This window comes from Haplochromis burtoni, unplaced genomic scaffold (assembly GCF_018398535.1).
Source record: "Haplochromis burtoni strain Fernald_Lab_line unplaced genomic scaffold, NCSU_Asbu1 Contig_368, whole genome shotgun sequence".
Classification (NCBI taxonomy): Eukaryota; Metazoa; Chordata; class Actinopteri; order Cichliformes; family Cichlidae; genus Haplochromis; species Haplochromis burtoni.
In genome coordinates, this window is record NW_024582729.1 from 320,791 (window position 1) to 345,811 (window position 25,021).

Genomic DNA, 25,021 nt, shown 5'->3' on the forward strand with positions numbered 1-25,021 from the left:
ACCCTGGACAGGTCGCCAGTCTGTCGCAGGGCCAACACACAGGGACAGACAACCATTTGCACTCACATTCATTCGCACATTCACACCTAGTGACAATTTGGATTATCCAATTAACCTATCCCCACTGAATTAAAATTAATATGTTAACAATTCTGTTTTGCAGTGTTAGTCAGTAAGTGACTGGCTGCTCCCGTATGGGATTAGAACGATGCCACCTTATCCCATAGTCCAGCCAATAATGCGATTCACATTCGTATATACGCAGCTAATCAACGTCGTTGACAGGCTATGACAGCGTCCTTATGTGCCGACACCGGTGTTTTAGCTAGCAAAGCGGCGTGGCTGATGTGGAGTGAAGCCACGTTAATGACAACGTGTACAACCATTGGAGATGTGAGCAGGACAGACGGAACAATTGACGGAAAAAGTGTGGACTTTATACCAGTTTTTAAATTGTGTTGATAGGCCACGTAAAACCAGAGTTATGATAAAAATATATGCAATGTTTGGTTTTCTTCCTGAATACTATCGTTGTTAGGGTTGCCAACTCCCTGAAAAATAAATAAGGGACACCTCGTGGCCAGGGCCGGGCGACCCAGTTGTCTTCACCCTTCCCAGTGTGGTGAATTTTCTAGCTCTTTTTTTGTGTGTGAAATTATTTTTTTAACCATTTGACTTGAATTTGATTTAAGCAGATGCATATTCTTTGTGATATGACCATATGGGAAACAAATGATCATTTAGCCATTTATTTTTAGCTCAAAATGACAACATTAACACAATAAAACAGGTCTCTTTCTTAAACAGAAGCCTGTCATGCTTAACTTTTGAGAATATAAGTAAATCTTTCTTTAAAAGAACTCTGTCCTGCTTAACTTAAAATAATAGAAAACAATAGAAAGAAAAATATTCTTGTAACAGTGCACATTTAGTGCATTTAGTACAATTGGCTTCAGTTGAGGTATTATTTCAGCTTTTCTAATGCTAATCAGCTGCTCCTGTTTGTAAACCCGCTTGTTCCCATGATTACGCATCTTAACTCATCATCATTATTCATCTATGTATTACTTTTATGTATTAGTCATCTATTTGTTGTAATCATCTATCCTTGCAGTTGTTTATTACACAAAATAAGTTATATTATCACACTTCTGGCCACATAGTGCTGATATTCACTGCACATGCCCATATTAACTTTTTCCAGCCAGGTGTTTTCCTTTTCCCATTCTTCCCTTTCTCTGAGGGGAACAAACATTGCTGCTCTAACGCTGGGCTCACACTGTGCGGTTTTAGGCCCATTTTGAGCCGATTTTTGAGTGATCGGACCGATTTTGGCCTTCATCGTGCGTCGTGTAGTATACGTGGGGTAACGAGAAGTGATTAACACCTCACGACCAGCTCCCGATCATCAATCGCTCGTGAGCCGCTCACACTGCTCGCGCGCAAACACGTAAACGTCGGTGAAAAAGACGGAGCAGCACGGCTGTGCAGCGTGTGATCTGGACACAAGCGATGGAGGCACAACTTGTAGAACTTTGGAAAGCTCATCCGAGCCTTTTCCATGTGGCCTCACAAAATTATCACGACCACAACAACCGTGAAAATAGTTGGATTTACATTGCTGCTCAATCACAGCTGCCTGATCATGTTTTTCATTAGCAATTTAGCAAAGTTGATGGTGGTGGTGTGTCTGTGTGAGTGAAAGACGAGAGAGCGAGCGACAGATTTTCTGTTATAACCTTCATTTTATGGACGCACAGTGTGAGCACTCAGGTCGCATCAGAGCATCGGGCCGTATAGTGTGAGACCTGCATCGTGACCTATGAACTTCTAACCCCTGCGAGTCAATCGTGCAGTTTGAGCAGGAGCTGAATAACGCGACTGAAAAAAATCGCACAGTGTCTGCCCAGCTTTAGGTGTACTGTCGTCCGAGACTTGCACCGCAGTGTCGGCGTTTGTTTCCCTGTTGGCCATGCTTGTTGTTGTGGTCATCTGTTGTCTTCCGGTATTTTCTCCGTAAGCGACCTTTCCTCGACCAATGAGATGAGCGGTAATCTGAATTGTCATACTCGAATTGTCATAAGTGTGCTGTCAGCTCATTGGTCACAAAGCAGGAGAGGGGCTGGGAATTATGTTTTCAAACAAAGTGTTAATTCCATAAACATTTATAGACTACTTTTGATTCTCACTGTATTACGGGACAAAGTGCGTCCCTTATTAGCTCAATACGGGACGTGTACTTTTGTTTCTAAATACGGGACGATTCCGTTTTTTAAGGGACGGTTGGCAACCCTAATCCTTGTTTATATTTACTGCGGAAGAAACGGTAAACGGCGTTTTATAAGGAAAGCGCCCCCACACACCCGAATCAAATGAATGGCTTGTTATCAGGCCTTTGCCAAACATGATGGCATGCTGAAGAGGTAATCAAACCATTTGATTCAGCTGTGTTGGAGTAGGGATGCATCTAAAAGCTGCAGGATAGTAGCTCTCGAGGACTGGGATTGGGCAGCCCTGATTAAGTTGATACGTCAGTGCAGTGAGGATGTTTACAAAATGTTCACTGGCTTATTTCCAACAGCAGTGATTTCCTCACAGTTCCTCCAAACAACTCCCAAATTTCAAGGCTATTCAACCTGAAGCAAAGAATCTGTTTAAGTCAAGGCCCAGCTTCTCAATTTATCCCTGAGACGGCACACTTTTATTAGAAGGCTGGTTGCGGTCAAGCACAATCACCCTCCAAAGAAATGTCTCATGCCCTATATAACAAATTTTTATTTAACACAGTTCAGAGTTGAAAGAGAGTTGAAAAAATAATCTGACTCGGTGACAGTGTTTATCTTACATTAATGACTTCCTGTTTTCTCTGTTTTTATTCACTTTTCTTTAAACTGAAAAATGGTTGTTATGTCAAGACATTGCAATATTTCCATGTATCAAAATCCTGCATTAGATTATAAATCCACCAGTACACAACTGTACATAGATTCAGATGACCAGCGGTTCAAACTTTGCTCTATATCTGTCATGTTTTCTTTCCTCACTCTCTGCCTTCATACGTCAAAGCTATATCTGTCCAATAAGACTAAATGCATATAAAGTGACACCTATAAACGATTTTAGTCAGGCTGAGTGTCAGCTAAATGGAGGCATCTGTGAAGTAACACTCTTCAAACAAGCCATGCTGCATTAGGGAAGACATCCACTGTCTATTTGTTTGCTGAGGATGTCCGGTATGAGGAAAATAAGTGCAGAATATGATGTCTATTCCTCATAAAGGCACAGCTTTATATTTGTTAAGCCTTTAATGGGCTCTTAGCATTTTCAGACTGGTCAGTGTCGTGTGCAAAGAGGAAGACTTGCACAGTCAGTGGAAATAATGTCTAAAAAAAACCCTAAACTTGTATTTCTGAGAGTCACACTGACTGAAAAAAAAGAAAAATATATATATATATATATACACGTGTGTGTGTGTGTGTGTGTGTGTGTGTGTGTGTGTGTGTGTGTGTGTGTACATATATAGAATAAATAGTGTTATTTGTACAGCTGTTAGAAAAATACATCTGAGCAGAGAATGTAAAATCACTTTTTTTAATAACTTTTTCATTCCTCCGTACTTATTGCATTGCATAGGGCTTGGGGACTCTTATCATGCACTACAGAAGGGACTATATGGTGGATGCATCTAAGACATAATTTTGACAGTCATGTAAAGTGGTGGACAGCATATGCAGTGCAATATGAGAGCTAACAAAAAGTTATTCCTTGTCATACAGGATGGTGGTTCAATATGAATAGCTTGTGTTTGTTTGATTTTTATGAATGAACTCTCAGGACTGCATATATAATGCTACAACTTAGCTTGACTGAGTTAGCCACAATAGCAGCATAGCCAGTGATAGCAATGGTGACTATCTGGCTATCAAAGCAGTGAAATATTTTTAATAGATTTTGGCACATAATAGGATGCTCAAGTACAGTTTGGCTTAAGCTTTTTTGTTTTTTTTAATAGCCTTCACAGTATTAAATCGTATTTAATAACACAATTGCAGGAATTAATATATATCGGGTGCTATGTGATCATCTTTTATAGTTCATAATATATGAAAATAATCGGTTTTCTTTAACCTCCTAACTCTTTCATGGCATGCATTTTTAATTTCTCTTTGCTATTTGGGCTGATTGGGACCTGATGAATGTAAAAACAAAGTATTATCTTTTTACCTGATTTTTGTTTCTGGGAAAAATGATATCCACATATGAGGACATTCGTTTTAAATTTCGATAGAACAGTGGTAGTATACTGTCTTCGTATGTGGATATTGGGCCCTTGTAGAGCAAAATTTTGTATTTTGGTCTAGACAACCCAAAATGTGATGTCCACATATGTGGACGCCAGGTCCTGAGAGGTAAATTGACGTTATTTAATATTTATTTCTACACTCTGTTTAGTCATAGTTGTAAACCGTTAATCCGTTTTTTCCTTTTTTCCTGGCAAACGTCCCTGTCTAACAAGCATAATTTTCTCTTTCTGTATGAACAGGAAAATAACTAATCAAACAAGATATTAATTTTGTCATTTCAGGCAATTGCAAAACAGAGTAACAGACTAAACTGATAATTGCAGCCTTGAACAAAACAAAAAGTGTTTACAGACACGATATGTGTTCTTATATTTAAGTGAAATGGCATTTTGCTCCACATGCTGAATAAGAGGAACAATTTTCTGAATAGCGGACAAATTGGGGAACAGCTGGATAACATACTTCCTCAAAACTGTTGTGCATCATAAAACCTGACGAACTTTACTCCGCTGGACATTTTCTGTGTCACCTTTGAAACTTGAGCTGAGATAATATTTAACAACAAACCAATGTGTCACATAACTTTGTTGCTCTCTGCGCGTGTGGCACTGGATCGATGAAGTTGTGATTCGGAGCGATATCGGTTGTATACTTCACTTTACGGCCAGAAACAATGGTTGGTGGTGGTTTGTTAATACTCACACGTCGTTGTTATGCGTATGGAATGCTTCACACGGAACCGTTTGCACTTTCTGACTTTTGTCCCTTCGAACAGGTTTCCATTGCCAAGGTGCTCCTCGGAATTTTTGGGGCAGCTGTGGTCGTCGTTTTGATAGCGGTCCCCACGGCTATATTTCTTAATGGTGAGTCTTTGTTATTAAATGCTTCACACACTGGCGTCATCTCTGCTTTACCGTTAAACACATTTGTCAGAAAGTATTTTATGCGCGCGTCATTGCGCGTTGTTTGGACCGTTGTCACTTAACACTTCTCTAAAAACACTGAAAGAAAACATTTAGCTCATCGGGAGTCACGTTGCCACCTAAGAAACGAGCGAAGTCACATTTATAAGTGTGATTAAAGTCGCAATGACGTTTCTCTGACACCCCATATGCATACCTTTAAATCCAAACCCATTCTGTACCCACTTTGACAATTTCCATTATTACACATTAACGTAAGCGACATCCCACTTGCCGTTATCAGTTACAGCCTCTACAGCTCTTAGCTTATCTCATTGCTGAGCATCATAATGTGAGTGTGTGTGTGTGTGTGTGTGTGGGAGGGGGGGGCTAGATATTATATCTGTAACATGTGATCTTCAAGTGCTTGGCAGCTCCTAACTTTTCCAAACACGTGTTTCAGAAAAGAACGACGAGGCCAGCATTAGATCTTTCACCCTTGAGGACGTCTTCAACAGCTCACTGAAACCCAAATCCTACAACATGAGGTGGATTTCTGGTGGGTGATGTAATTAACCTGTATTTTAAAAAAAAGAAAGAAAGAAAGTGTGGGGCATGATGACACTGAGTTATTGTCTCCCGGACTGTAAATATGTTATCAGACAGGATAATTTATATCTCCAAAAATCCACTTTGTGTTACTGACTCACTGAGGCACATGAAATTATTGGCACGTATTTAGTTACCCAGTATATGGAACCAAATAACCTAGAATGCAGTAATATTAATAAGGACAGCTCTGACCTGCCTAATTCACTTGTTCTGAAACCAGAACAGCACCTTTTTTCTCTGAAATATCAAGCTGGTTTTGGCCATGCATCTACATGGATCACAAGAACTTTTTCATACTTTTGCATTCATGTTCCCAATGGATAACTAACCCCTGGTGCTAAATCTGGTGCTACTATGATTTTGGTACCAGTGGTTTTAACCCTCTCAGAGCTAACCTACCATAGGGTCTAACCCTAATTCTAACCCATACATTTGGGTATGTTTAAGCATAACTGTAGCATGTGAATAAATCAAGTAGTAGCTATAGCTAGATTAGAGCACTACAGCAAGTTAAAGTCCATTTCCATAAAGTAGTAGTAGCAGTTTTTTCAATTTAACAATCATGAGAAAACTTTGGTCCATATTGAGATTGTCATCTATATGACTGTCAACTGCCTTTTATCACAGTAATCAGTCATTTAGTAACTCTCTTCTTTAACACACATTTTCCCTTGTAAGTAGAATATTTAAGGGTGTGCTTTCATCTTTCTCATCTTCCACCATAGATCATGAATATCTGCATACGTCAGAAGGCTCAGTGTTCCTCTATGACGTCGCAACAGACAAGATATCAGACTTCTTGAGCAAAGACAGATTTGTAAGACATCCTTCTCATGTGCATCCATAGCCTTCTTTTAAAGCTTATAGCACACAGCTTCCATACAGATGCTGTGTTGTTTGTATGCAAGACTTTGAGGAGGTGTCTATGAAATGCTTACAATCTCTCGGTTCAACAAACAGATAGACAAAAATGCCTATGATTACCAGCTGTCAGCTGACCGCCGATACGTTGCATTCATGAGCAACTACTCCAAGGTAAAGTACCTTTATTCACATCTGATTCATTTCTAAACTGATTTATATTCAAAGTTTTTAAATGATAAACTACCTTACTTTGTTTTTGTCCCATTAGCTGTGGAGACATTCATTTACAGCTTCATATTCACTTTATGACCGGGAGTCAGAGTGAGTAACTTTTTTTTTCAACTATAAAGAAGGTTTTGGCTTCCTCTATTTAAATATATATTTATATCACCGACATAATTCACAACTTCAGTTACAGGCACCTCGTAAAATGTATGCTTAAATCTGTTTCAGCACATTTATCACACCCTCTGACATTCCTGATAAAGTCCAGTACTTTGCCTGGGCCCCTGAAGGGAACAAACTGGTAAGTTCAGGGAAAGACAGATGATTGCAGGCTTAATTTTGAATGACACTTCTGTTTTGAAGTGGGTAAAAGATTATCATGTACAACCTTTTCGAAGTCCTCCCATCCATCCATATATTTGGGTTTTGTCTCTTGACTTTTGTTTATTTGTTTTTCTAGGCCTTTGTTTGGAACAATAATGTGTATATAAAGACCAGCCCCAACTCTACATCACAACAAGTCACATTCAATGGCGAGGAAAATAAGATTTTAAATGGAATCCCAGACTGGGTTTATGAGGGTAAGTGGAAGATATATGAGTCATTTATGTTCAGTGTTTGCATGAGGAAACTTGCTTCTTACTGTTACACAAGTAGCTGTGTCTCCAGGAAGAGACCCTGATCAACTCTATACGTATCCTGATACAGACATTTGAAATTTTAATATCACATGTAAATAAACCATTTTATATTAATATTAGACCATACCATATGATAAATACAGGTACATAAAGACATTATTCAAGCACAAAAAGACAACATTAGTGTGGTGGGGCGTGGTCCGTGGCGCCGCTGTGGGAAAATACAGGCTGGCACACCGAAACTGCATCAGCTCATCACGCCTCCCCTGCAGCAGCGGCACAGACTACGCCACCGCCACAATTAGTAATAAAAAGGATGTCATACTTGACTAGCATTTAGATATCATACAAAGTTTAGGCCTCAGATCAGTTGTGAACTCACTGGAAACTTTTGGTGAGAAAAGCAAAAACTCAGATGGAGAGGTGTTTGCTGGCTGGTGTGATGGTTCCATTGTTTGGGTGAAATGTTTTTTAAATCCGTTCTAAATAGGTTGCTGCACCAACAACCTCCTTGTGATTGCTTTGATTACTAGCATATTATGCAACTACCTATACAGTAGTTTGCAGTGGAAGATACAAACTTGTTAGCGAACACTCTGTAACCAACCATCGAGCAGTACTATAACAAAGACCAGAAATGTAGAACATTCATCTTTAAAGTAAAAGTTGTGCCTTACTGCTGAGACCAACACATTTCAAAAGGAGAGATTTTTATTTTGTAGGTGAACAGTGTCTGTTTTTTTTATTGTCAGACTTTTTTAATTATTAATGAAGTGGAAATGCAGAGCAAGGACAAAGGAGCAACGCTGGTCTTTGAGCACTGTAGTGGTATGGTCTTAGACCGAGTGCCCTTCTGGTTTGAATGATATTGTCAGGGCCCTGGGTCTCCTGACCCAGCATGTTTAGTTCTTTGTGATTTTTGTATTTTTGTACTTGTGTGAGTTTCGATCCCTTGCCCTTCGTGTTTCTCTGTGTCCCCTCTGTTCTGTGTATGTCTGTGTCTGTATGTTTGAGTTTCCCTCTGTGTCTTTCGGTTCTTAGAGTCCTCTGCCTTATGGTTTATGTCTCTGTGTTTCTTAGTTGCTGTCTCCACCGTGTCAAGTTCGCGTCTCTGTGTCATACTTCCTGTTTTACTTTGAAGGTCCGTGTCTTATGTGAATGCGTCCTGCTTTGCTTGTCTCGTCAGTCCTGATTTCTCCCAGCTGTGCCCTCCTTCTGTGTCTCATTCCCCTCGTTACTTCCCAGTGTATTTAAACCCTGTGTTTCTCTGAGTCAGTGTTGCGTTGTCCCTCAAACTGTGTGTTTCCTCGTGTGCCTCGCCGTCAAGTGTAAGCTTATATTTCCCAGTTCAGTTTTGTATGCTTTCCCCTGTCAGCAAATAAAGCTGAGTTTTTTTAGTTCATCCTTCGAGTCTGAGTGCCTGCATCTTGGGTCCTACTCCTGCCTGCCACACAGCGTTTCATTTTCATGACAGATATTTTATTATAATGTAATTGATGATTTTGACTAATTACTGTACAGTAGAATGCATACAAAGGATGTTTTGCTAATATGTCTGTACTTTAAAAAAATATTTTTACACTATAATATCAGTCATTTCTCTTCTGTCTTAGATTTTCTAAGACAGCAGTAGGCCTCAAATGTTCCCATTCATTTAGAAGAATGTTTGTGTTTTTACAGTCACATTTCAAGGAGTATAAAAAACCCCAAACACATATCAATCTATCGATCTATTGTACTGTGACAACATGAAACCATGCTGCTTTACTACTCCATAAGCTGTAAAAGATCTTCTAACACAGCTTCATACGTTCATCATTCCAGAGGAAATGTTCTCATCCAACCAAGGTCTCTGGTGGTCACCTGGAGGAAAGAACTTGGCTTACGCTGAGTTTAATGACACCAGGGTCCACACTATTGAATACTCGTGGTATGGTGAAAACCAGTACCCCAGCACTGTTTCTATTCCATATCCAAAGGTAGCACATTTGCTGTTTTGTTGAAGACAGACATCAGTAATCAGTGTTGGCTTTTGTCTGTTATCTTATATTCTTTTGTCTTTGCAGCCAGGAACTCCCAATCCCACAGTGAAGCTATTTGTTGTGGACACTGACAATGCAACAAAAATCTCTGAAGTTGTTGTTCCAGACTCATTTGGCTCAGTGTAATCTAACACTTTCTAATATATCATTTCTTCCACAAATATCCAAAAACAAAATGTTGAAGTTTAACTGTTCTTTTTGTTTCACTTCAGTGAGCACTACTTGTCTACTGTAACCTGGGTGAGTGATGAGCGTCTAGCTGTCCAGTGGCTAAAGAGAGTACAAAACCATCTCATCCTTCAGATCTACAGCTTTAATGGATTCACATGGAATACTTATGAGGTAAAACAAAAATGTATAAACCAGTACTTTTTCCTACCTTTGAGTCCATAACTTTGTGAAAACCACTAAGATTTTGCTGACTGAGACTAGAGTTTTTTGACATGCTTCATGTTAAATCACATAAAAAATTGATCTTTTTATCTAAAGTATGGACAAAAGACTATTTGTTCAATATATCCCTAGATTTACTCAAAATAACTTAGAGCTCAATGGTTATGTATGTCAAATCCACTGGAAATTTGCACAACTGAAGTAGAATATGATCTGGAATGCATCTTCCATCCTATATCCCTAGTCTTATAAGGAAAAAATCTAGTCCAAAAATATTTTCTGTAGTCCAGGCTTATATACTAAATACAGTCATGTATGTAAATGCTGCAGTGTAATACATTCATGCCTGTGGATAAAATAAACTTTTAAAGATCTAAAAATCTATTCTGGAATATCTTCATATAAACCGTGACAAAAGCTAGTCGAAAGTGTTAACTTGGTGCAGCAGAGTTTCTTGTGGCATTCCACTTAGCTAAAGGGCTGCTAATTATTTCCATTTATGTAAAAATGTGAAAGAGCAACCCTGCCATTTAGAGATTTTCCTAATTTGTTGGCTAAAGAGTTTCAAAATTCAGTTCCCAGTCACAATGTCTCTTTGTGCTCTCTGGGTTTAAAGCTGCTGAGCCGATAAGGCTGCTGTGTTGTACTCTAAACTGTAGCTTAGAACGACAATAAACACAAGTTTTAACGTCTTTTCGCAGCATCTGGAGGTGGCAAGCACTGGCTGGATTGGACGGGTATGGTCACCACACTGTTAAATGTTAAATAGGTATTAAATATGTAAATGTTTTAAAGTAATACATTCCATGGAAAGACTCACTCCCACAATGACGAGTATTGTGCTTACATCAAAGTGAGTCACGCTGTTGCTCTGACTGTCTGACTGTCAACAGACAGTGCTGCAGAAACACTCAGTAGAACACTGTATGTGTATTAATCCACTGCAGAAAATAGTTCCCTACTGACTGTTGGATAACATTTGCTTACAACCATTTATTTCAGGGTACTGAAATAAAATTAATATTAAAATTAAATGTGTGCTGACTTGAATGAATTGCACAGAAAAGGCATAAAAGAATAAATAATAACACGCTTGTTCTTTAGTTCTCTCCATCAGAACCAGTTTTTGCCACAGATAAGAACAGCTATTACCTGCTCATGAGTGACACCCAGCAATACAAGCACATCCATCATGTGGTTGGGGTGGGTGTATGAGTACTGAAATATTTTTGCTGGCTAGTCTTTCTTTTGTCTTGCACAAAATCTTTTATGAATCTTTATGAATAATTTTTTGTGACATGTTAACCACCCACACATATTCTGTATTCATGCAGGGCAAGGCTACAGCCATCACTTCTGGAGAATGGGAAGTTATTGACATTCTGAAAGTCACAACAGATAGTGTGTAAGTCAAATCATCTCCTACAGGGTTATCAAACATAAGTCCCGGGGGCCAGAATCAACCTGCCACAGACGAAATCCGGCCCACTGAAAAGCTTTAGAAATTTTAAAAGAGTGCACTGAAGTTTTAACTGTCTTTTCACAAGTTTTGCAGCATTTCCTATTGATACAGACCTCCCCTTCCCCACCACCACTATCATCATAACCAGTACCAATACTGCCACCACCAACAATTAAACAGTTATATATCAGAAAAGTTGCTGTTTTTACCCACAACTTTGTCTGTAATTTTGCTCATTTATCATGTAGTTTAATTGGTCTAGCTTACTTAAGATTAAAGTGAGCTGTATGTGGCCTGCAATGTAAAATGAGTTTGACATCCCCAATCTATTCATTTAATTGCTTGCAGTTAATGTAATAGATGCACACGGTGTCTTCAAATTTTGTTTTTGGTCATCAGCTAGCTGTGTGGCAGGCAGAGTGAGAACCCAAGTGCAGGACTCCGTAGACAAAATATAAATGGCCCTATGTGGAAAAAGTGGTTAGCCCCCTCTGTTATAGCATAAATTAACTGTGGTGTATCACATATTTGGATAGCTCAATTCAATTTCTCTAGCCACACACAGGTTTGATTACTGTCACACCTGTTCTCAATCAAGAAATCACATAAACAGGACCTGCCTGACAAAAAGGAGTTGGACAAAAGATCATCAAAAGCCAGACATCATACTGCCATCCAAGAAAATTCAGGAACAAATGAGAAACAAATCTCTCAGTCTGGAAAGGTTATAAAGCCATTTCTAAAGCTGTGGGACTCTAGCAAAACAACAGTGAGACCCATTATCCACAAATGGCAAAAACATGGGACATGGGAGAACCTTTCCAGGAGTGGCTGGCTGACCAAAATGATCCTAAGAGCACAGCAGTGACTGAGCCAAGAGGTCACAAAAGACCCCAGAAAAACATCCAAATAACTACAGGCCTAACTTAATAAAGGTACAATCAGTGTTTGTGACTCCACAATACGAAAGACACAAAATGGCCTGGAGAGTTCTGAGACAAAAATTGCTACTAGGAAAAAGGAAGATAAAGGCTCGTGTCAATTTTGGAAAAAAAAAATCATCTTGATGATCCAAAACACACCAGCAAGTTCACCTCTGAAGGAAAAACTAAATGAAGACTTTGGAGTGGCCTAGTCAAAGTCCTGACCTGACTCAGATTGACATGCTGTGGCGTGATCTTAAAAAGGTGGTTCATATCTGAAAACCCTCTAATGTGGCTGAATTACAACAATTCTACAAAGATGAGTGGGCCAAAATTCCTCCGCAGTGCTGTAAAAGACTCACTGCCAATTATCGCAAATGCTTGATTGCAGTTTTTGCTGATAAGGGTGGCCAAACCAATTATTCGGTTTAGAGGGCAATCACTTTTTTACATGGGGCCATGTAGGTTTTGGTATTGTCTGATTGCCACTGATTATAATTAAGAATTCCAAAGTCTCCATACTAGTGTCCTTCAAGCTTTATTCCTACTTTGCTACATTCTTAAAACTCCTGCCTCACTCTTTCTTACCGATTACTCCTCAGATATTTTTCAAGTAATGAAGAGGGTGGCAAGCCAGGAGGAAGAAACGTTTACAAGTAAGAATAATGATTTTCATGTTTTATCCTTTATCTTTCATTAAGAAATTCAATAAGAATTGCTATGTGGGCATTTTTTATATGTTTTAGGCGAACACAACAAGAAACAAAGTGTCTGACGTGTAATCTACGTGAAAACTGTTGGTATAACTCCGCTTACTTCAGCCACAATGCCTCCTATTACCGCATGAGCTGCAGTGGTCAGTTTTATTCTCTTTCTGATTCGTAAAAACCTACCTCTTATTCTCTCTAGAGTTTTTGGATCATTTGAGTTAATTATATCATCATATTCCTTACTCAAAGGTCCTGGCACTCCTTTCTATTCTCTCATGGATAACATAAACAACAGAGGTAAGTTACAGTATGCAACTGGTTCTGCAGTCCAGAAAAAAAAAGTATTCCAATAACTTTCTTGTATTTGTACATTTGTAGAGCAAAGAGTTTTGGAAGACAACAAGGAATTTGTGAGCATGATTTCTGGTATTCAAATGCCAACCATGCGTCAAGGCACCATCAAATTGGGCGAATACAGTAAGTGAATGCAGAAATGATAATTTTTCCTTTAAGACTTTCCCCATCAGTTTCATTTTGAGCTGATAACATTTTTGACTATACTCTCTAATGATAATCCAATAGCAATAATAAACAACGACCCTGCAGAAAGCTTTTGGTTTTTTTTACACAATTAGATTGCCAGAATATTTTGTCAATGGCAACGGATAAGCATAATCTTGAACCATATGCAGTTGGCTTTGCCCATTTTAAACCTCAACCCCACTACACTGTAGATGTTTTTAAACATGAGATAAAATTCTTAAAATCCCTTTCATTAGAGTATCTGGGTCAATTACAAATCTAGTATGTTTATTTTTTTTTTTTTTGATGTTCGCAGAAACAGATCTCAGATGTTGGTCCTGGGATCTGCTGGAGCCACTTGCCTAGCTTGGGGGGTCACTGCACCAAGCGCTCCAATTACCACTGTTACCTTCACCCTGCACATCTTTTCAAGCTCTTCTCTGAGCGCTTGGTACTTCTCCAGCTTCTCATCTTCCTTCTTCCTGATGTTGCTGTCATTCTGTATCGCTAGCTCTATCACTACAGCCGTCTTCCTCTGCTTGTCCACCACTACTATGTCCGGTTGGTTAGCCACCGCCATTTTGTCCGTCTGTATCTTGTCCCACAGGATCTTAGTTTGGTCATTCTCCACCACCCTAGGGGGTGTCTCCTATTTTGACCTCGGAGCTTCCAGGCCATATTCTGCACAGATGTTTCTGTATACTGTGCCGGCCACTTGGATATGGCGTTCCATGTATGCCTTGCCTGCTAGCATCTTGCACCCTGCTGTTATGTGCTGGATTGTCTCAGGGCATCTTTACACAGCCTGCACCTGGGGTCTTGCCTGGTGTGATAGACCCCAGCCTCTATGGATCTTGTGCTCAGAGCTTGTTCTTGTGCTGCCATGATTAGTGCCTCTGTGCTGTCTTTCAGTCCAGCTTTGTCCAGCCACTGGTAGGATTTCTGGATGTCAGCCACCTCCTCTATCTGCCGGTGGTACATACCTGCAGGGGCCTTCCTTCCATGATGGTTCCTCTCTCCTCCTCTTTCTTGGGTTTCTGCTCCTGAGGTATTCACTGAGCATGTGGTCGGTTCGAGCCATCTTCCTGATGTGGATGTTCATTGTTTCATCCTGGACTGTGGTGCTGACACTCACTTGTCCCCAACCTCCTTCCTACCACTTAGCGTACAGCCTTAGGGTGCTGGACTTGGGGTGAAACCCTCCAGGCATGGTTGCAAGCTTCCTGATCTTTATGTCAGTGGCTTCTATTGCCTCCTTTGGCCAGCATCTCTTCAAGTGTCTGTGAGTCTTTGCTTGGTAGTTTCCATGACCTCAGGTAGGGGCAGCCTGCTATATTTATTAAGCAACCCTTTCTTCATAGCACCTGCGTGCTACCATGATCTTGGCCTCTAGTGTCCTTCTCCATCATCTTGTACACTGTAAAAATTAAATCCTGAAAAAACAGTAATATTCCGGCAGCGGTGCGCCAAAATAATACCATAAAATAACAGAAATAACTTTCTCATAAAAATACGGTTATTTTCAGTAATGACAATACAGTTTGTTGCCCTAATTTTACATGGGATTTTGCCTTTTTCAAGTGCTTTTAAACATTAAATTAGGAACATTTTAATGTGATTAAACAATGAAATTACCTATAAACAAGGTCAATGAATGCGGCAATATGAATAATAATACTTAAATGTACAGAAATATACAGTTAACAGTTGGTTTAAATAATAATGGATTGCATTTATATAGCGCTTTTCGAGACCCTCAAAGCGCTTTACAATCCACTATTCATTCACTCTCACATTCACACACTGGTGGAGGCAGCTACAGTTGTAGCCACAGCTGCCCTGGGGCAGACTGACAGAAGCAGGCTGCCATATCGCGCCATCGGCCCCTCTGGCCATCACCAGTAGGTGGTAGGTGAAGTGTCTTGCCCAAGGACACAACAACTGAGACTGTCTGAGCTTGAACTGGCAACCTCTGATTACAAGACGCACTGCCAACTCTTGAGCCACGATCGCCCTAAATAACATTATTTAATGTGAAAAAAAGTTTATAAGAATCATTTTATATATCTTTCCATAGTATTACATTTGAAATAACAGACAAATATTTTGTGAAATTATGATACATTTGTGAATGTATTTTAACAATCTAAATATGCATATGTACAGACAAATATATTTAAAAACAAGAAAATTATGTTTTATTACATTTACACTGATTTTATGCTATTTTTCATTTGAAATGTAACATGACAGTCTATTTATGTAAATTTAATGATATTCTAGAAAAACAGTAAAAAACTGTAAAATACACAGCAAAATACTTTTATATTACAATTTTTTTTTTTTTTACATGGATCCCCATGATCACTCGTTTCATGGTGTATATCAGCTGGTTGGTTTCGTTGATGGTTGCAGTAGGGATTGTTGCTGCATTCACATCTTTTAGTAGACCTTCAAGGGGGTACTTCACATAGTCTTGGTAACTGGCTAGGAAGGGTCCAGGTTTCCAGTTTCACCATGATCTTACATTTCAGATCAGCTGCTCTCGCACTCAACGCCCGTTGTTCCATCATATTTGGGGCTTGGTACCCAATCTCAGGTGGGGGTGATGATATGACGTATCATCCTGGCTCCCCCTTGCCATAGCATTTCTGTTGTACCTCAATGATCTCCAGCTGTGATAGCAGTTCCTTCTTCCGAATGCTGGAACACCGAGCTACTAGTTGTTTCGCCGTCAGTTTGGATGCTGGGTATCGGAGATTCCATGGGTCCCACATCCTCTTTGTGTAACCCCTTGCACTGGGGTTTCATGCGTAGTAGCATTCATAGTAGTAGCAGTGGTTAGCACTGTTGCTTCACAGCCAGAAGATCCCGAGGCCACAATCTGCCCAGGGCATTTCTATGTGGAGTTTGTATGTTCTCTCTGTGTTAGATGCCAGTCTGTTGCTAGCCCTGCAACAGACTGGCAATCTGTCGAGGGTCACCCTATGGTAGCTGGGATAGACTCTAGCCCCCCCTGCAACTCTGCTAAGTATAAACGGAAGAGAATGGATCAATAGGTAGATACTGGCACTGATATATGCAATATCTTTTACATTAATGACATTCACTAATACTTGTTTATATTTATTATTGGAAAAGACAGGCATGTTTTAAATATGATCTGCCATTAGCAAAATTTGGAAATAAAAAGAATAATTTGGCATTTTGAATAAAAAGCAGTGGATGTCCAAATACCAGTCAACATAGAGGACATCAGCTTGCACGATGGAAGGTTTAAGCAGGTAAACCTTCCCTGAAGGTGGCCCATTGGAAAACTGTCATGAAAAAAACAAACAATTATGACAAATAATGTAGCTCTCTGGTTGAGCAGGCATCCTAATGTTCCATGGCTGGAATGCAGTACCATGGGTTCAATTCTGACCAGCATGAAATTATTATTTGTACATTGTTTCATTATTTATTTTACTACATGTCTTATACCTACTACTCTTTTTATGTTCATATTTTTGACAGATCTCTGGTACCAGATGATTTTGCCTCCAGGCTTTGATGAGTCCAAGAAGTACCCTTTACTGATCGATGTGTAAGAGTTCATTTAAAAAATAAAACGAAAAGACTTTTTAAAGTAGGGCCAAAAAACTCATTCTGAATGTGCTTGATGTTCCAGGTACGCAGGTCCATGCAGTCAGAAAGTAAACTACGTCTACAGGGTAAACTGGTCCACCTACCTGGCAAGCACTGAGAAAATCATTGTTGCTAGCTTTGACGGAAGAGGGAGCGGTTACCAGGGCGACAAGTTAATGTATGAAATTTACAAAAGCCTGGGAACCAAAGAGGTGGAAGATCAGATAACAGCAGCCAGGTAAGGAAAGTGAGGAGGAGTTTAGACAAGTCAGTGCATCTCAAACAAACAGGTTCCTTCTTTGCTCCAGCAAGTTTGATAAAACTGGATTTTACTTGTTTCTGTGACTCCCATTTAGAAAGAAACTTAGTGTAGCGGAAATATCACGAGTCAATGATGGCAATGATCAGCAGAAGTTCTTGTCATCCCCTTATCCATATTAAATTCATATCTCTTTTTTTTCAAGGGAATTCATCAAAATGGGATTCATTGACAAAGACAGAGTTGCTATTTGGGGATGGGTAAGTAGTGAAGACTTTGTGTTAAACAAAAACGCCACAACGGTTAAACACATTGAGAATGTTTTAGTGCAAGTTAATGTTTCACTCACAAGTCAATGTGTTTGGCATGTACTCAAGACAATAGATGATCTGCAGTAATGAGTTTTTTATATTTAACAGTCCTACGGAGGATATGTCACATCCATGGTCTTGGGATCTGGCAGTGGAGTTTTCAAGTGTGGAATGGCAGTTGCTCCAGTCTCCAAATGGCGCTATTATGGTATTTCTTTTGCTGTCACTTTTTACAATCCCATTAATGATATGAAATAATAACATCTGCAACTATCTGTCTATTTGTACCAGATTCCATCTACACAGAGCGTTACATGAAATTGCCTTCACAGAATTCTGAAGGTTACGATGTAAGTTTCACAGCCAGGAATATCAAGTTCTCTGTCCTTTATTTTCAGCTGTGCGATTGTCTTTGTTGACGCATAAAAATTAAATCTGACTGTGTGCAGAACACAACAGTAACTGGCAGGGCCAGGAACTTCCATTCAGTGCAGTATCTTCTTGTTCATGGAACAGCCGATGGTGAGCAACACAAGGCCTCTATGTTTGTGTCTGTTTATTATTTTATAATTTTGGGGGGCAACATAAGCCTAAAACATAATAACAATAAGTGTGAGAGTTTATTTTTCATTTGCTGTGACAGAATACATTTGCAGCCCTGCCTTTTCAAACAGGAGGTTTTAGATGCATTCCTCATAGCCATCTCCTGACGTTGGAAAAGTGCAACAAAATTAATGTGGTTATAGAAAACTAAACTGAAATGTTCTAGACTAGTTTGAATTTCTACATGTGGTTGGTAAAGCACACTTTTTTCATCTTTTTTAAATTGAATGCCAATACTATTGCAGAAAATTCATTAGTATTATTATTATAGCACTTATCATTATCAACAAATTCATACAGACTGATGTAAAATAAATAGATCCAACACTTGCAACTTGATCAGCACTGACAAAAGTAATGGCCATGATCATACCACTATGTTACCTTTCAACGGAACCCTGCCTTATTGTTCGGTTTGTTTTTCTAGACAATGTCCATTTCCAGCAGGCAGCAGAGATCTCAGAAGCTCTGGTTGAGGAGCAGGTGGACTTTGAGGCCATGGTGAGCAACTTGGGAAATGCAACAGACAATTGTGGGACCAATGTCATGAAACACTCATACATATAATGCTTTCTTCTTTCAGTGGTACACAGACAAGGATCATGGGCTCGCTGGTGCTGCCAATCAACATGTCTATACCCACATGACTCACTTTCTACTCAGGTGCTTTGCATAAAACCAAAATCTGTTTTTATTTTCTATGAATAAAGATAGGCAAAAAAATACATGTAAACTCATTTAGTATTGGAAAATTAATGGGTGCAAAACTGTCCCAGATCTAATGTTATTCTGTGTCTATGAGAGCTTGTTTTAGATATGTTCATTTAGTTTAAAAAAGCTCTGAATTAACAACAAACATCTTGCTCTGTGTTATTTTATTAAACCACAACGTTTCAGTCCAACTGACCTTCATCGGGTACAAAAAACAATCTGATACGTTCTAATTTAATAAAATAATGGTAAGTCAAAAAGTGTGTAATATGTTCTTTTAAAAATATCTGTCTCTTTAAGAATTAAAGCTGATATGGTTCCTTGTAAAACCTATATGTGAAAAAATTATTTTTCTAGAAATGTGTACATTTATTGTTTAAAATGTCATTTCATGGCCAGCAGAAAAAGTATAATAATGCAAAGAATGAAATGGGAACTGAGTGTAATGGAATATTTTAGTGAACCTGAACTACTTGGACATTTAAAATTTCTACAGCATTGTATTAAGCATAGACACATCAAAGTATTTAATACAGTTTTATGACATTTGTACAACTGTTAATGGAGTTTTTTCTAATGTAATAAATAATTAACAATGAGGAAAAAAATATCTTCTTGCTTCACTTTCAATTTTAAGGGGTATTTAAAGTATGGTGTCATTAGTGGGTTGGGTGTAGCTCAGGTGAAAACTAGTGTACCTGGGTTAGTGGGAGTTTTTTGTCAAAGACATCTGGTTTAAATATGTGTCATATCAAACAGTTGGTTCCATGTAGTATCGGAACTCTTGGGGGGAAAGGTCCCGGTGATGAAATAGTAATACCTGAAGTTTTCTTGTCCCTTTGTAAAAATCTGTGACACTATATGAAGACAGTCTTGTTGATTTTCTCCTTCATTATATAGACCCAGTTGATACTGAGTAGTGTTGTGCATTCAACGCCTCTTTGGGATTCCTTGACCCCTCCTGATCCAGCCGTGGATCCACAGCACCAGGAAAATCTAAATATGGGGAAGAGGGATGTCACTAAGCTTATGTTTAAATCCAGCACCTGAATAATATTTCTGGATGTCAGTGCTCTAAACAAAAATGTTATTTCATGATCAATATTCAATGTCACAAAAAAAAGTCAGTAAAATTTGGTGTCAAAGTGAAAGGTTCCAGCCCTGATCCTGTACTAATAAACCTTAATTTCCAGCAAATTAAATATCTGGTCTATGTGTGACAGTCATGTAGCATCATCCACCTGTATGTGTGTATTTATTATTGAATAGTCAGCTTGGTTAAACAGAAATAACTGCAACTGATGCAAAAAAGGGGGGGGAGAGAGATTTCCGATCTTTTGATTCTGAACGGAAGACTCCACAACCTCCATCCAGTTATGACGCCACAAATATTGCTTCCGATTGCAATGACACAGTAGCACATTAAAGCATCTCCCCAACTTTCTGTTTGACAGGATGAACTGCGGTTGTTTGACCTTAACACTGAAGGACCAGCTGGCATCACGCTTGACTGGCACCTTTCCTTCATGAGCAAACGGTCGGCTCATCTATTCAGTCAACAGGCCCCGTGTGTAATGGGTGTGTCTAATAGGTTTAGAGTAATAGGTGGAACTGTTACTCTAAGAGTGGGAAAAAGACCCACCTATGCAGCTCTTCTTTCAATATATAAGGCTGCAAAGTGAGAGAGGGTGGTTAGATGCAGACACCAGCAATAAGCAGTGGAACTAACAGCGGGTGTTTGGAAAGAAAGAAGAAAAGGTGAGTTGTATCTTGTTGCAGTGGAGAAGGTATTTTACTTTTAGCCGTCAAGTTCTTTTTTCTTGGTTTTTTTTTTTCTGGGTGGGGGAAATGTTTCTTTGTTAGGTTGAATGTTTTATTTCTTTTTTGTGTGTGTTGTCCCCTGTTACAGGTCACCACCATGAAAAGCATTCACTCCCTGGCTGGCATCCTCCTGGTCCTCGGCTTTGTCCAGAGCAGTTGGCAGGTTCCTCTGCATGATGCTGATGACAGCTTAAGGTACAACGAAACGCTTCTTTAAGATAAAGCTGTTTTTAGCACCCTTGTGTTACTCTTGTGACTAAATCACAAGAACAATTCCATTCAATTTTATCTATATAGCACAGATTCACAACAATAGTTATACTGTAAGGTAAAGACCTTACAGTGATTAAACAGTAGGGGTGTATAAAAAAACAGAGGGAAAAGAAATGCTTAGTGCATTATGGGAAGCTCCCCAGTATCCTGAGCCTATTGAAACATAATTCAGAGCTAGGTCAACTATAAATTACGTCAAAAAGAAATTAGAAGATATTTTAGAAGATATTTTCCATATGAGAAAAAGTCTCTCCAACTGAATTAAAAAACAAGAAAAAGCTTTAAAGATTATGCTGAAATGCAATTAAAAACTGTTTTTATTGTAGTGTAAATTCCTACATGACCTGATACTGACTCATAGAACCTATGGTTGATTAACTTTTTAGTGTGACCCTGAAACAAGTGATACATAATGTAGGATTAAAGGGAAGGGCAAAGGATACATGTACTATATATGACAATGCTAAGTTTAAGAATAAAGTGCTTCCTTTCGGTTCCCCTTTCTTTTACTTCTCTTTTTTATACTCCTAGTGTTCCTAGAGATTTATATAGATATGTAGAAATATGATATGCTATGGAAAACACTTCAGTGGTACCTACTTTGCTCTCCCTTGCAGTTTTGAATCAGACAACACATTAAATGACGAGCCTGTGGAGTTGTCGAGCATGAAGAGACATTCAGAGGGAACTTTCTCAAATGACTACAGTAAATATCTGGAGGACAGGAAAGCACAGGACTTTGTTCGGTGGCTGATGAACAACAAGAGGAGCGGGTCAGTGTGAAAACAGTGTGAAATTTGTGATAAAAGACACTAGAACTGATCTTTTAAAGTAGCCAAGGATACTAGCAGAGTAGTGTTCAATTGTACAAGTGAAACACGTAATACAACATAGTGCTTAAAGTAGCAGCAGTAAAGGAGTATGCAAGAAAAGCAGCCTAACATCTCATGTATTTATATGCATTTTGGCTCTCAAACTAGGGGCCTGGCCCTTCTAAAGCCTCTGCAGATAAATCAGAGGGGTCATAAGAATAATAATAAAAGAAGTATTTCTCTATTTGCCTGTCCATTGGCCTTAAACAGGTTATTTCCAAAGCATCTGACACATGTGCCCAGCAAGCCACACATTTTGTGAGGAATTCAGAGCCAGTCTTTAGTGAGTCTTTAGTGAGTTGATCTTTTATACTTGTAAATGTAAAATCTTACATTTAAAAGCACTAGAGTGTAAATATAAGGTACCTCAAATAAGAAAGCGCCTTTATAATTGACTCATATGTTCCATTAGTATAAAAAAGACATATCAAGTGGTCCGTGTCTGTGTTTTTTAGTGCTGGCGAGAAGCGACATGCAGATGGCACCTTCACCAGTGATGTAAGCTCCTTCCTCAAAGACCAGGCAATCAAAGACTTTGTTGCCAACCTCAAGTCTGGACAAGTCCGAAGAGAGTAGGCCGCCCTTCTTTTCTTCACGTGCATCTCCTCCTACAATACCCAAACCTTCTAAAATGGCCTGCTTGTGTCTGATTCCACCATGATGGGGAGAGCAAAACAGAGAACTCGAGCTAATCAGCTGATTCTTCTTGCTTCTTCAACCTTTTTCCCCCTTTCCACTGCTTTTTTCCCTTAGTGTTTCTTGTGATTGTGCCAAAATAAACCACTTGAACTTTTCCACTGTGTTGATCATATCTTACTCACACTGTGCAATGAGACATGAACCATGCAAAGAGACAATGAAGCAGTTAGGAAATGATTACACCAGAACAATCTTTTCACTTATGATGAAAATAATCATATGAAAAACTGATGATTTCTCCAGTGCAGATCAAATTTTACAGCTAAATTGTCAGGTTTCCATACTGTGGGGTTACTGACCATTAGGGGGCAGTGTTTACATTGTGTGCCTGTGTACATACTCAGATCTGAAATGGAAAGATGGGGTGAAACATTCAGCAAGAGGCACGTAGATGGAAGCTTCACCAGCGATGTGAACAAGGTACTGGATTCCATGGCCGCCAAGGAATATTTACTCTGGGTCATGACCTCCAAGCCTTCAGGGGAAAGGTAACATCAAATCATCATGGCTGATTTGGCAAATGCTAGAGGTTAAAGGTCTTTTTTATTGACTGAGCATTGCCGTGATTGTAATTTTCTTTCTTTTCAGTAAGAAAAGACAAGCAGATGAATGAGAGTCTGCTCCAGGTCGCTCCCTGCATGCTGTAAACAAAGCCATACACAGGAGGAATTGAAAGCCATTCTGCTTTGCATGATGTATTGTCAAAACTATATTTAAGTTTTTCTTTTTTACTTTTTGTGAATGTAAGGCAAAGACACAAAACATATAAAATACTCTTCCGTATAATTTACATTACACAAAAGAAGAAATTCAATTTTACAATTTACAATTTTAAATTATTTTCTATATTTTTAACATGAACACAAAAACGCTCAATCTCAGGTAGACCTATGGAAAGCACATCTAGCTTATGATTGTCATTATATTAATATTCTGCTCTGCAAAATAAAGTTTTCAGTCACTGTTTTTTCAGCTTCAGTCCTGTTTTATATTACAAAGATGAACTTCATAGAAATGTATAGATATGTGGTTGAGGAAGGATCTGGATTCTTTATTCATGTAAACATGCACCGGTAAATGCTGCGAAACATTTGTATTTAAAGGTTAATTAAGTAAAATTATATAAAAAATATTCAGACAAAAACACTTTAAAAGTATTTAAGTATTAAAACTAATTATCACAGTATTGTAATTCTTATAATACTGAACTAGAACATAAAATGACACATCTAGAGAGCTTATTTTTTCCAAGGAACAGTCCAACCTGCAAAGCCATTTTTAAAAAATGAATAGAAAAACAGTCAGCACAATGAAAAGCATGAAGAAGTGGTTTAATCTGTAATAATGCTTGATTTGTGTGAGCTCATAAAAGCTGTACATTTTGCACCCACTTCAAAATCTTAATATGTGAAGAAAATATAAGGATAATCGTGTCTGTGAAAACTGTTGGAATTAAAAGAAAACAGTAGCTCAAATATCAAAACACAATGTAACAATGCAGAACATCCCCAAACCCAGCCTCAGAACTGGGTTTGGGGACCACACCCGGTGCTACTCTGGTCAATTAAAACAGGATACAAAGGCTAAATTTCACATGGGCTCGCCAAAATTGGACAACAAAGACTGGAAAAAACATTGACTGGTCTGATAAATCTTGATTGATCTGCTCTAACGTTTGGATGGTAGTGTCAGAATTAGACATAAACATGAAAGTATGGATCCATAGTGCCTTTGCCACTTTGTGTCCCTTGGTACAAATTTAGGATCACTCAACTGCCAGAGCAAACCTGAGTACTGTGTTCATCTTTTTATGGCCACAATGTAGTCATCTTCTTATGGCTGCTTCCACCATCTACTGTGTCAATATGGACCAAACACCCTGAGGAATCTTTTCAATCACAAGGAATTAGGGCAGTTCTGAAGGTAATACGGAGTGTAACACTGTTCCAGCAAGGTGTAAACGACTGAAGTAACTGGTAAGTGGATTGCTCATATTATGGGGGGCTTGCTTAGCTAACAGCTTAATAATCAAATTCCAAAGAATGTTTTTGTCTTCACCATTATTAATGTGTTAAGACAGATTTTTGACTGTTCTTTCACAGACTTAATACCTTTACCACTTCTGTTACCATGAATTTATTATTTATTTATCACACATGTCATGCAAGCAATAGGTAGTAATCTATTGGTAGCGCAGGGTTGTCTTTACTGTATGTCTCCCTTTCGGGCCAAAAACATGGTGCTC

General features: G+C 38.8%; 2 protein-coding genes across 3 annotated transcripts in view; both read left to right on the forward strand.

The window, feature by feature from the left end:
* The window catches only part of dpp4 (dipeptidyl-peptidase 4), a 31,175-nt gene extending 11,465 nt beyond the window's left edge, over positions 1-19,710 (forward strand). Inside the window, exons 1-26 of one of the 2 annotated variants that reach the window (XM_005943388.3) lie at positions 4,293-4,980; positions 5,080-5,167; positions 5,670-5,765; positions 6,544-6,635; positions 6,779-6,853; positions 6,951-7,003; positions 7,136-7,208; positions 7,368-7,488; positions 9,373-9,527; positions 9,615-9,712; positions 9,803-9,932; positions 10,685-10,720; positions 11,088-11,186; positions 11,318-11,388; positions 12,971-13,024; positions 13,115-13,224; positions 13,328-13,375; positions 13,457-13,555; positions 17,117-17,186; positions 17,271-17,465; positions 17,692-17,746; positions 17,906-18,005; positions 18,089-18,147; positions 18,247-18,319; positions 18,828-18,901; positions 18,984-19,709. In XM_005943388.3, coding sequence (XP_005943450.1) covers positions 4,978-4,980; positions 5,080-5,167; positions 5,670-5,765; positions 6,544-6,635; positions 6,779-6,853; positions 6,951-7,003; positions 7,136-7,208; positions 7,368-7,488; positions 9,373-9,527; positions 9,615-9,712; positions 9,803-9,932; positions 10,685-10,720; positions 11,088-11,186; positions 11,318-11,388; positions 12,971-13,024; positions 13,115-13,224; positions 13,328-13,375; positions 13,457-13,555; positions 17,117-17,186; positions 17,271-17,465; positions 17,692-17,746; positions 17,906-18,005; positions 18,089-18,147; positions 18,247-18,319; positions 18,828-18,901; positions 18,984-19,076 — 2,220 coding nt within the window. In that variant the 5' untranslated portion in view covers positions 4,293-4,977 and the 3' untranslated portion in view covers positions 19,077-19,709. Of the gene's footprint in view, positions 1-4,292; positions 4,981-5,079; positions 5,168-5,669; positions 5,766-6,543; positions 6,636-6,778; positions 6,854-6,950; positions 7,004-7,135; positions 7,209-7,367; positions 7,489-9,372; positions 9,528-9,614; positions 9,713-9,802; positions 9,933-10,684; positions 10,721-11,087; positions 11,187-11,317; positions 11,389-12,970; positions 13,025-13,114; positions 13,225-13,327; positions 13,376-13,456; positions 13,556-17,116; positions 17,187-17,270; positions 17,466-17,691; positions 17,747-17,905; positions 18,006-18,088; positions 18,148-18,246; positions 18,320-18,827; positions 18,902-18,983 lie in introns of those variants that run through there. The other variant, XM_042228938.1, reaches the window with a different exon arrangement.
* A 1,040-nt stretch (positions 19,711-20,750) lies between these two features.
* On the forward strand, positions 20,751-23,733 carry LOC102306680 (glucagon-1). The gene is made up of 6 exons (XM_005943387.3): positions 20,751-20,869; positions 21,021-21,127; positions 21,823-21,978; positions 22,533-22,649; positions 23,121-23,264; positions 23,365-23,733. Exons 2-6 carry the CDS (start codon positions 21,030-21,032, stop codon positions 23,387-23,389), a joined length of 540 nt encoding a protein of 179 aa, XP_005943449.1. The 5' UTR covers positions 20,751-20,869; positions 21,021-21,029; the 3' UTR covers positions 23,390-23,733.
* The last annotated feature ends 1,288 nt before the right edge of the window (positions 23,734-25,021 follow it).